This window comes from Ctenocephalides felis, unplaced genomic scaffold, assembly GCF_003426905.1.
Source record: "Ctenocephalides felis isolate EL2017-DRISC unplaced genomic scaffold, ASM342690v1 CF-g0.4_SCAFFOLD_01886, whole genome shotgun sequence".
Lineage (NCBI taxonomy): Eukaryota > Metazoa > Arthropoda > Insecta > Siphonaptera > Pulicidae > Ctenocephalides > Ctenocephalides felis.
In genome coordinates, this window is record NW_020538040.1 from 169947201 (window position 1) to 169960828 (window position 13628).

Sequence of the window (13628 nt, forward strand, 5' to 3'; positions counted from 1 at the left end):
TTTTTAATTATAGACTGTTTCGTCAGTTATAAAATAATTAGCAGATCTGCTATTTGAGCTAGATTCAAATTAGTTTCTACATAGGTTACCTATAAGACAAGTTATGATACTGATTTCATAGAAATAGGTTATTTTATAATATTTTAAATACAAGTCAAGATTGGAAAACCATCCAAATGAACTCGCAAAGGACCTACTCTCTGCTAAATACCAGGTCGTATATACTATATTATTAGTAAGAAATGTACCCATAAAATTTATATTTTGCATTGGTTGAATAATATAGCTATTATTTCGTAAAATCCCTTTAAATTTGAAAATAAGACATTAGACCTGTTTATAAATATAATGATTTTTTTTTTGAGGGAAATTTTCCTTTCCTTCATTTTTGTCACACAAATGTATCACATCTTTTATATTTAAAATAATTATTATTGTATTGATAGAACAGATATGAGGGATGATATACCTGCGGGTAGAAATCCGAACAAAATCAGGAAGTGTTATGTACACATTCATAATTATTGAAATATATGTCTTTATCAATCTATCTATCTAGACCTGTTTGCGCCCTGGACGTCCCATTTTACCCCCCTTGTGGGATTACAAATGTTTGAAAAACAGCAAAAAAACACGTTTCTACAATAATGAATTAGCTAGAAGTTTTACTGAACATAGTCAGATAGTTGTTTAATAGGTATTTGATTTGTTGTGACATAATTGGTTTAGTTTTCACAATATACAATTGTTCAAAGTCAAATTGGTCTTATGTACCTCGCCCTACCTTAGTGCTGGAATTATAGTAGGGGCAGTCGGGGCTGGTGCCCAGGGCGGCAAAATTTAGAAATTAAGAAAAATATTATATCTATACATAAAACAAGTATGTAATGCGTGATAAATTTTCTGCAATCAAATAGTTATTTTAATTTTAGAAAAATGATGGCATTTTCGTCAGTGCTCCAGGACGCCAAATTTCTAAATCCGGCCATACCCATAATATTTCTCTTTCTCTTTGGCCGTTAATTATGCACTTGAGATATGTAAATTCTCAAAGAGTATAATTTCATCAAGTGATTAGTTCGCTCGATCAAATTATCCGATGAGATCAGAAACATGAGTTTTCCACGCCGGTCCGAGCGTTCTGGTGTCCGATCGAAAGCAAAGAACACGGAAATAGACATTCGCGCAAGTTATTGGCGCGCGTTCCAATAATAGGTGGCGACGGGGCCGCAGCTGTGCGGACTCCTTCCATTACACGCACTACTTTTTTATAGAGAAACGATTATTTTAAAATTTATCACTATTAACATTAATTAAGTTACAGGAAAAAAACTCGGAAAATTTCACTAAGGATCACAGCAATAACAACAACAAAACCCTTGGCCAATATTCAACGGATGATATTTGGTATGGAAACCATGCCAGAGTACATCCTCATTGGAGATATATTGTCATACGAACACATGTGAAAAACATATTAAGAATTGTGACTTTTATTTTAGATAATTGTTTAAGTTCTTATCACACACAATTGTGATAAAGTATGTTATGTTTGGTCATTGTATATATATGAATTACAGTTTGTTGTAAAAGGAAAATACTATAGGCAACTCATATACCATCGACACATAAATACATTAAATCTAAAAAATTAAAACAAAAATTAGTAACTAGTGGGGTGCATGGCATCGTGGCAAATTGCTGAAATTTCCCGTACCATAATTAAAAATTCGAGGAATGAAAATAATCAATAATTCTTTTAAATGATTTCAAATAGATTATTTATTATAAATACTGTACTGTAAATTTATAAGTACTTATTTTATTGGGCGACGAGCGTATTCTACAAATAACTTATGTGTTTGTTTACAAGAAACTTGTTCATTTTAATTAGATTTTTTTTGATAATTTAGAATTTTTTTCAAAATTTTGAAAAATTTTTAAAAGTTCGAAATTTTTTGGATTTTTTGAAAATTTCGAAATATTCTCAAATTTTTGTAAAAAATAGTTTTTTATTTTAATATTGTTCGAAATGTTACTTTTTTTGAAAATGATGAAAAATTTCGAAAATTGTAGTTTTGAAACTTTAAATTTTTCGAATTTTTAAATTTTTATTTTTCGAAAAGGTCAACCTGCTGCCAAAAAGTAATCAGCTCGTCTCCTTACCAAAACGCATCAAATGTTTTTTTAAATTATTCAGATCGGTTGATCCGTGTTCTCAAAATCGTCGACGAAAATTTTTTTCGCCCGCACACACACACATCCATTTTTTCTAAGGTATGCCAAAATGTTCAAAAACCTTTGAAACGTAAAGATATATAAAAAACTTATTTTCGTTTTTTTGCGATTACTATAACTTACACTACGGGAAGTTAATAAGTGAAAAATTGAAGTTAATAAGCAGTATTATATTACATCCTTCGAAACAAAAAAATACAAAAAAGATTAGCTTTTAAAAATAGATAGAACTTTTATATGAATCACTATATTTTAATTAAAAATGTCTCGATGTTTTATAAAAGTGTGATTTTTATAAGAACAGCGCAACGAACTGCTGAACTTGATTTGAAAATAGAATTGTTTTTGATTTATAACGATAGCGAACGCCTGTTCCGCGTTATTTTAATTTATATATATATATATATATATATATATATATAAATATATAAAAATCACTGATCAGCGTGTCTCATAAATCACTGCAAATTTTGTTCTATTTGTATTGTAAGTTCTACTTTATTTTTAATTCAATTTCCTTAAATTAAATATATAATTATGTTCTACAATGGATGTAGATTTTATGTTTGTTTTTTGAATTTGTGATTTTTCGCTAAGGAAGAGTCAAACTGGGACTCGAAATGTATAGAAGTTTATTGTATATAGATATTTATATATACCTAAGTTGTTCTTTCTAATATCAGAATAGGTGTCTGTTAAACAGCTTTGCAGTTTTTATCTAGGACCAGTGTACGTCGTCAAAGGTAACATATAAAGGCTACAAGGATTGAGAAGAAGAAGAATGCAGATGATTGATTATTTTCGCGAGAAGAGAAAATACAGTGAATTATAGTAATAAAATGGCAATGACAGTGATAAATAAAAGAGGGAATGGAAATTATTGATTTGTGGTGCTTTCACACCATGAACCTGCCATTGGACAGACCACTATTTATGATTATAATATTAACCTTAGATTTTTTGTTCGACATTAAAACGCATACGTGAGATTTTAGCAGTTATACTATTAAAATATACAGCTATATAATGTTAAAATACTTGAAATTATTTATTAAAAACGTTTCGATACTTTATATATGTCATTGCTCAACCTTTCTAAAAATTAACAGTAAAACTGCTGAATGATGATACACATACGGAGTCGAAACGTGCAGCAAAATAATTTTAAGTATTTATAATTTTTTACTTAAACAATTTGACTGCAGAAATCGCAAAAATGTAATATATATGCAACCAGATTTATCAGAATAAAACAAAGGTTTGGTTGTTTTTTCGAATCGATTATTGAGATTTACCTGAATGCTACGCAAAACGATGATTGATGTTATATATGGTGAAAAATGTCTTCATTTCATAAAAATGTCCAAATTTATATCAAAATGCAAATAATCTATCTAGCGGCATTCATTAATATGGTAATTAATATCAATATAATCAACAAGCATACATAGCAAAGTTTGCAGGGTGTCCCAGAACTTAATGTGAAGCCGAAACGATGTGTACACTTTAGTACTTTTTTTTAAAGGAAGGCCTCTTAAAGACGACCGATTTCAAACATTTTAAATTCAAGATTCAACAAAAAGTCTTAATTCTTGAAAGCCCAGGGTAATTGTGATATTATTTTTCACTATGGTCTTAGAAATTAATAAAGAAACGATTCCAAAGTTTAAATAAAAAAAATTAATAAAAATTAACCACAAACCGAAAAATAGTTATAATTTTACCAAAGCTCTAGGTTGCACTTTAATGTTAATTAACTAATAATTTTAAAAATAAATCAGTATAAATTTATTCAATTAATGTAATTCTGGAACGTCTCTTTATACAAATATAAATAAAACAGATTAATAACTCAAAAATTAAAATTTAATCAGATTTTGAAAATAAATCAATATTATTGATTTTATGAGTTTTTTATCACATACAATAGTTATATTGAAAAAAAACTGATTACTGAATTGCCTAACATTTAATTGTTGACCAATAAATGAACTTTTCAATAAATGGATCTTCTCTGAATGTGGATAATTTAATTATTGACAATATAAGAACAAACGTTAAGAAAATTTATTGAAACAAAGTATAAATGAACAAAATTAATAAAAACAAATCACAAACCGGAAAATAGTCATAATTTTACTAAAGCTCTAGGTTGCACTTAATAAAGATCATTTTCCCAAACAACGTCAGATATTTTTTTTCTAATTTTTTTCAAGACAAAGGTCAATACTATCCCCGTTTCGGCTTGACCATAAGTTCTGAGTCACCCTGTTTATTTATTCATGCATTAATCTCTAAATTAATATATTAATTACTTACAATAATAAAGCAGATGTCAAACTTTTGCGAAATTTGGCGCATTTTCTCAACGATTTGCCGCAGAAAGCAGCAACAGATTTTAATCCATTACTCTTGTACGCTAAATAATCATATTATATAAGCATTAGTAATAACACAAAACACACACTTTAATAGTCCAGTCATTTAAGCTTAAATTGGGTAAGAATCTCGGAATTCGAGATACCCAGCTGTAAACCCGGGAGGCACCCTTAAGTTGTCTCAAAACCTACATATGGCACGTAAATCCTACCTTAAGAAGGTTTTGAGACAACTTTTAGGGTGCTATTTTAGAGTATTTACAAACTTACAGCTGGGTATCTCGAATTCCGAGGTGAACTTACTATAATGACTGGACTATAAAAATATTATCTGTTAAAATATGAAGAAAGATGAATAATGATGAAAAATAGTCTTTATTATTGAAAAATGAAGATGTAGTTGGATGTTATCTATTGAAAGAGTCTTGAGTTAATAATTAATTTTTTTCTCATCTTATCGTGGCGATTAACGTGTTAAAAATCTTGTAAAACACTAAATCTTCATTATTCATCTTCACTTGTTGTGGTCCTATCAGTGATAGGACCACAACAAGTGATAGGCTATCACACATATTTTATTTCCAAGAAATAAAACATACAAACAATATTAAATAAGTTTGAACAATTATCATAATAAAATTAAAAAAATAATAAAATATCAGAGATAGTAAAAAAATTCTGGGTAAAAGGACCATCATATTATTATGACACATCATCAGGTTAATTGTTTAACAAGCAAAATTAACATTTTTATAGCAACAACTAAATTAAAAAAAAATAATTTAAATAGATGCAAAAAGAAAACATGTTCGAAAATACATGCATTAAGTAAACAAATCAACAATCAAACAAATTTTGGAAAAAAACAATGATATAAAAGCTCGTTATTATAATTGAGTAATTTCTAAATCATGATTTATATAAATTTAGGATAAAATAAAAATATTTTTATTAGATTTAAATTTTACCCTTAATTTATCAAAAACCAATGACAATAAATAAGTTGACTTTAGAAATTAACATATATATGTTTTCAAGGTATTTATAAAAAAATACAGTGAAGGTAGCAAATATAAAAATGACAAATATTTAGAAATTACTCAAAAATTAAAACATTTATTTTTGTTTGCTAAAAATTTGGGTTTTTGTGAATTTTAATGTTTCTTGTAATATAGAATATAACAAAATTAGTGATATATTATTATAATTATTGATATAATCATAATTCGATTTTATTCATAATAAATATGCACTGCATATCTAAAGGATTTATTATTCCATCAAATATGTAATTCTTTACAACAATAAATGAGGAAGAAGTTTGCATTTCGTAAAAATGTCTAATGCAATTACATAAAAATTTCTTTAAAAAAAATCGAAGAAAAGATTTTTAGTAATAAAATATATTTTTGAGGTATTAGTAGTAAAGTCTGTAATTATAGTCATGTGAAACTACTCTGACGTAGGCGTAGGAAAAATAATCAAACGAATTAAAAACGAAAAATCCAAATAAAAATGTTAATTAATTTTAAAAATAAATCAGTATAAATTTATACCATGAATTTGTTTCTGGCACTTTTCTTTATGCAAATATAAAACAATTAATCAATAATAAGAAGTTTTGGAAAATAAATCAGTATAATTTATAGTGGTAGGCAAATCGATAGACTCATTATCAATTAACTATTTTCAACAATAAAATAGTTAACATTTTTGAGGTATTAAGAGTCAAAATTTAAATTGTCTTATGAAACGACTAAAGGACATAATCATGTGAAAAATAGTCAATTGAAATGGAAAAACCCGAATAAAATTATTGATTAATTTCGAAAGTAAATTTATATAATTTGTAATGATTGGCAAATCGATAAACTTATTATCACATTAACTTATTTTTAGAATGTATCTTTGTGTAAATCTAACTGAAATAAATAAATTAATCAATAATTAAAAGTTAATCAGTTTTTGAAAATAAATCAGTATAATTGATAGTGGTAGGCAATTCTATAGACTTTTAAATAAATTTTCTATTAATTTTCAAATTTAGTTTCTAAAATGTGTCTCTATACAAATCTAACTAAAATAAACTTAATCAATGATTAAAAAATAATCTGTTTCTTTACTCTATATAATAATTATATTAAAAAACTGAGTGATGCTTCATCTCTTAACATTTGATTAATTATTTTTTGAATGACTATTTACTCTGAATGTGGATAATTTGAAATTATTGACCAAAAAGAAAAAATAATTTTTACAGCAATTGAAACTGTAAGTATAGAATAAATCGAATAATTTTATCACAAACTATCGATCGATTTCTCGAAGCTTAAAGAAGTTCAACCACCGTTGTGTTTGTTTTATATGTTTCTATTTTTAATTCGATTAAAGTAACCAACAGACGTCTTGTGCCAAACATAAAATGTTAGCGAATTTGTGTATATTCAACTACAATCGTCGGTTCATGTAAAAATAACATCGAAACTGTGTTCATTGCTCAAAACATAAAAGAAATGCTAAGTACCAGATTGCTTCCATTAGAAAAGTAGAGTAAAACACAGAAATGATCTGGCGAAACGAAAATAACAATTAGATGCTTTCTTTTAAATGAACTATTTTAAACGCAACAAAATATTTTTAAACTCAACAGTAGAGGATTTACTATAACTTCATTATTAGCTTATATCAAGTTTTACCATTTATGGAATATTTTCGTTAAGTACCAGATTGCTTCTTTTAGAAAAATTAAGTTTCAGAAATAAAAACATATGAAACAATCTAGCTAATCTAATTGTTGAATAAACTATTTTCAACGAAACAAAATATTTTTAAATCATCAACGGTGGATTAACTATAACTTTATTATTTTCCTTTCAAGTTCTTTCATTTATGGAATATTTTGGCTAATTATCAGATTGCTTCCATTAGAAAAATAAAGTTTCAGAAATAAAAACATAGGAAATGATGTTGCTAATCTAATTTTTGGATTAACTATTTTAAACGCAACCAAATATTGTTTAACTCAACAGTAAAGAATTTACTATAACTTCAATATCAGCTTATCATATTCCACCATTTATGGAAAATTTTAGTCAAGTACCAGATTGCTTCCATTAGAAAAATAGAGTTTCAGAAATAAATGATCTGGCATACGAAAAATAATAATTATTTAGCTGCTTTCTAATTTTTGAATGAACCATTCTAAACGCATCAGAATATTTTTAAATCAACAATGGTGGAATAACTATAACTTTACAATTTTCCTATCAAGTTTTCCTATCAATTAAAAGAATATTTTGAATTTGACAAAAATATATCTGTTATAGAAAATCACTTCAAATATTTAAAAAAGTAGAAGATTAGCGAATTAATAAACTTCTCTAGTTTATAAACAATCATGATATAAATAAAATAATCTAACACGTTAACTACCATGTCAGTCATATGTGTCTGACGCTTAGAAATTCTACATAAGCCATATCTGACTAATTGACTTGAAAATTTCTTGACTTGTCGAAAAAGAAAGTTTTAACCCTTTCCACTTGCGCATTGCAAAAGTATGTATTTTGTCGCCATAGCGGCAGCATCCGAGTGGAAAGGGTTAATACAGGATTTTGTCAGTCATATATGTGACATAAAAATAGTATGTTTTCAGAATCTTGGCAAAGAACTTTTTTTTGATTCAGAGTTTTCTTGATACGTTTTTAAATAAATTATCTAATAAAGTTTCTATGATCCAAGTAAATTTTTTTTTGATATCGTGGTGATTAACGTGTTAAAAGAGATTTCATTGAACATCATGAATTTTTAGATAAAGAATTAAGTTTTTTATAATGTTTACAAATTTCGAAATTGATTGATTTATTTATGAAAACCTATCGATTTAAAAATATTTGAAAATAAACTCCATATCATTTTTTAAAAACAATGTATCAAAATAAAAATATTATAATCGATAAAATTTTATAAATAAATTTGTATTTTATATATTATATATTTGTATATTATATATTATAGTTGGCAAAGTTAAGTGAAAGTTTGATGTCAGTCAAATGTGTCTGATGCTAATATGTTCCACAGACGCCATGTCAGACATATATGCCTGACATACACGATTTGTTAGGACGCTACAAAAAAGCTTTAATATAACGCCATGTCAGTCATATGTGTTACATAAAAAATTATGTTTTTCTTTGAAACATTTTTAAATAACCCATTGCACTCGGACGCCGCCGCTCCGGCGGCAACATTCGTATAACTCTCGCAACTCGCGAGTGGATAGGGTTGAATTATCAAATAAAGTTACTATGTAAGGCCCATGTGGAAATTTTTCTGATAATATCGTAGAGATTAACGTGTTAAAATAATATATTAAAATAAAAATTTATAATATTACATACAGTTTTATATATTGAGTAAGTAAGTTTAGTATTAGTTGTAATTTTCTAATGATTATTCCGTTTAAGAAATTGTACCGATTTAGAAACATTTGAAACTACATTCAAACTTTCTTCAAAAAAATATTTCAGAATAAAAAAACATAATATTCGACAGAATTTTATAAATAAATTAGTATTACTTGGGAAGAAACTGAAGATACAATAGTCAGAAAAAAAATTGGGACGATAATTAAAATCTTTTTTGGTATTAATTGCATCTTTAAAAAAAACGCATTTATTATAAATGAATCCGTTTTACAAAAAGATTCCAAAAACGTAAACGTTGAGAAATATAAAAAATTAAAATTACCAAAATATTATTATATTTAGTCCAGTAAAAATAATTTTGAAATAAAACGCTAAATAAAGTTAAAAAGTACTTACATTTCTTCGTACTCATGTTTGCTTTTTAGGCAAACCAACTACTTCACTAAAATATGCAAATGCAATAATTATTTATTATTAGACTTATTGAAAATATTTAGAAGTTACTTCAAAGAAAGCCAGAAGCTTAATGTTCAATTTTCAGTTCGACACGCTCTTTTATTGCAGAAAATCGAATTAAAAATTATAGGAAATTTTGATAAACTATCATATCAAAATTGTTTATAGACTCGTATAGTACCTGTAAGAGAATGCATCGAAAACACCGAAGTTATCGGTTTTAAAAGAAAACAAAAGGCATTTATTATTAATTTCTTATATCTTGGCTCTTGTTTATAACAATTGTTTTGATTAAACAAGAAAAGGCGTATCATAGTTATTACAAACAAATAAAGAACGATACGAAAATTGAATGGGTAGGTAATGAACATTTATCAAAAATAGGGAAATGCAATCAATATGTTTGCAAATTGTTGAAAATAATTAATTGTTCAATTGTTTATAATAAATATAAGATTTTGTCAGAAAATCGCGTCTAGGAGAAATGAATCACCTAATAACGAGTTAAATAAGAACAATCGTTATAAAACAATAAATAAGAAAAACAATAAGAATATCGAATAGGTGACTAATAAACATTTATCAAAAATAGGGAAATGCAATCAATATGTTTGCAAATTGTTGAAATAATTAATTGGTCAATGTTATAATAAATATAAGATTTTGCTATAAAATCGCGTCTAGGAGAAATGAATCACGTAATAACGACTTAAATAAGAACAATCGTTATAAAATAATAAATAAGAAAAACAATAAGAATATCGAATAGGTGACTAATGAACATTTATCAAAAATAGGGAAATGCAATCAATATGTTGCAAATTGTTAAAAATAATTAATTGTTCAATTGTTTATAATAAATATAAGATTCTGCAGTAAATCGCTAGAAGAAATGAATCACCTAATAACAAGTGTTTTAATTAAATAAGAACAATCGTATCTTAGTTGTAAAATAAGAAAAACAATACGAAAATTGAATGGGTGAGTAATGAACATTTATCAAAAATAGGGAAATGCAATCAATATGTTTGCAAATTGTTAAAAATAATTAATTGTTCAATTGTTCATAATAAATATAAGATTCTGCCAGTAAATCGCTAGAGAAGAATCACCTAATAACAAGTGTTTTAATTAAATAAGAACAATCGTATCTTAGTTGTATTAAATAAGAAAAACAATACGAAAATAAATGGGTGGTTATGAACATTTATTAAAAATAGAGAATGCAATCAATATGTTGCAAATTGTTAAAAATAATTAATTGTTCAATTGTTTATAATAAATATAAGTTTTGCCATAAAATCGCGTCTAGGAGAAATGAATCACCTAATAACGAGAGTTTTAATTAAATAAGAACTATCGTATCTTAGTTTAATAAATAAGAAAAACAACACAAATATTGAATGGGTGACTAATGAACATTTATCAAAAATAGGGAAATGCAATCAATATGTTTGCAAATTGTTAAAAATAATTAATTGTTCAATTGTTTATAATAAATATAATATTCTGCCAGTAAATCGCTAGAAGAAATGAATCACCTAATAACAAGTGTTTTAATTAAATAAGAACAATCGTATCTTAGTTGTATTAAATAAGAAAAACAATACGAAAATTGAATGGGTAAGTAATGAACATTTATCAAAAATAGGGAAATGCAATCAATATGTTTGCAAATTGTTGAAAATAATTAATTATTCAATTGTTTATAATAAATATAAGATTTTGCCATAAAATCGCGTCTAGAAGAAATGAATCACCTAATAGCGAGTTAAATAAGAACAATCGTTATAAAACACTAAATAAGAAAAACAATAAGAATGGGTGACTAATGAACATTTATCAAAAATAGGGAAACGCAATCATTATGTTTGCAAATTGTTGAAAATACTTAATTGCTCAGTTGTTTATAATAAATATAAGACTTTGCCAGAAAATCGCGTCTAGAAAAAATGAATCACCTAATAACGAGTGTTCTAATTAAATAAGAACAATCGTATCTTAGTTTATTAAGTAAGAAAAACAATACGAATATTAAATGGGTGACTAATTAACATTTATCAAAAATAAGAAAATGCAATTAATATATCGTTGAAATTAATTAATTGCTCAGTTGTTTGTTATTTTTAATAAATATAAGATTTTGCCAGAAAATCGCATCAAATTATATATTATAAGAATTGAATTACCTAATAAGTGTTTCAATTAAAAAAGAAAAATCGTATCTTAGCTATTATAAATGACTAATAAGTGACTAATAAACATTTATCAAAACTAGTGGTGTATGTCATCGTGCCTTAAGTCAAATTGTTGGAACTTCCCGTATCGTAACGAAATGTTCGAAGAATATTAAATGTTTTCAATATTTTAAAACTTATTTATTTAAAGTATATAAGTGAACTTTAGAACTTTGGCCAGAATTAAAATCAAAATCTGAAATATTTTCGAAATACAAACAAATTTTTTTTGAAAAAGCATTAATAATGTTTGCAAACAACTGAAATTAAAATTATAATAAATTGCTCATGTAAAATAAGTTGTATGTTATTTTTGTCATGTTTATGATTTTGAGTGCCAATCCAATTAACCAAATAGACTGTTTTATTTTTATTTAAAGTCGCAAGTTTTCAATCGTTATTAACGAATGTTTTAATTAAATGAGAAAAATCATATTTTAGTTGTTACAAACAAAAATTGATACAAAAATTGAATTGGTGACTAACGAATATTTATCAACAATAGGAAAATGTTGTCATTATATTTGCAAATTATTAAAATTAAAATTTTAATCAATTGTTAATATAAAATCAAGTGTTTGTTACTTTTATCATGTTTTAATTCTGTCTGCCAATCAAATTAAGCAAATAGACTTTTATATTCCTTTTTAATTGGTATTTGCTAGGTATTTTTGTAAAGTATATTATTACTTTATAATTACAAATAGCAATTATTTAAAAATTAATTATTAAATATTTGGCAAGACAAAAACCCTTCAACATTTTAAATTAAAATTCTTCAGAATTCTTCTGCCAGAAAATCGAATCAAATTATATTTTTAAAGATTTGGAAAACAAGATATAATTATACTTAAAAATCTCTCATGCAGATATCACACAACATATTTATTTACAAGGATAAAGGAAAATGACTAATCGTATATTAACTATGTAAGATAATTTTTATGTGCTACACATTTTTATTAAAAATGCATTTGTCGAAAAGGAAATAGTAGTTGCAATCTTCGTTCAGATTATTAGTGCGATAAAAATAAAGAACAAATGTTTAGGATTTTATTCTACAAATTCCACCTCTGGCAGGAAACGCCATAATTATTAAAATAGGCTCAAATCAATGAGAAATATATTTATCAACACTTAGAACAAATAAAATTTATCAGGAGAATATATCAAATTTTGCAGTTCAAGTATAGCAAAAAAAGATGCCATAACTAGGAAAGCCATATGATGAAGATAACTAAACAATCACAAAATGTTTCCATAATAGTCAGAGACGTAAATAAGAAATATATATCAAATTTTGGTGATCACATTGAAAAGATTAAGTGTAAGTCGATCCAGAATATTTATATCTAAAGTATATACTCCAGTTTGCTCACATCACACAAAATCACAGAAAAGTACTTGCCTGGCCGGATCCGCCATTGTAACTTATTTAAAATGTTTTGTGAAATGCACCAATCTTTAGTTTATTCGGTTAGTTCGATTAAAATTTTTTGAGCCCGCACTGAGATTTAAATACGATAGCCTAGAGATAGCCGACTCGATTGAAGGCGCTCGCGAACTGGACTGATCAGGCTGCTGCCGGTCCTTATGGTGAGCCGGCGTCGACTCTCCCACCTTGGCCACGCAAAGGCCAAATTAGACATTTCGCTTTTGCAGTTTTATAATATAAATATTATAAGGATCGATAAAAACATATATAAATAAGATTATATCTAATAATAGAATGTATGTAGCAAACAATCCCAAACGGTCACAACGCCACGAATCGAAGGAATAACTGTAATTATTAACTTCCCGTAGGGTAGTTATAGTAATGGGCCGAAGATCGAAAATGTAAATTTTTGCATATATTACGTCTTGAAGGTTTTTGAACATTTTGGATGTTG

At 26.4% G+C, this 13628-nt stretch overlaps 1 protein-coding gene across 1 annotated transcript in view; it reads left to right on the top strand.

Annotated features, from left to right (window-relative positions):
- Nucleotides 1-453: 453 nt before the first annotated feature.
- Nucleotides 454-13628, top strand: part of LOC113376246 (neogenin-like) — a 22611-nt gene continuing 9436 nt past the window's right edge. The window contains 1 exon segment of the mRNA XM_026616153.1: nucleotides 454-475. Within this exon segment, the coding sequence (XP_026471938.1) occupies nucleotides 454-475 (22 nt within the window).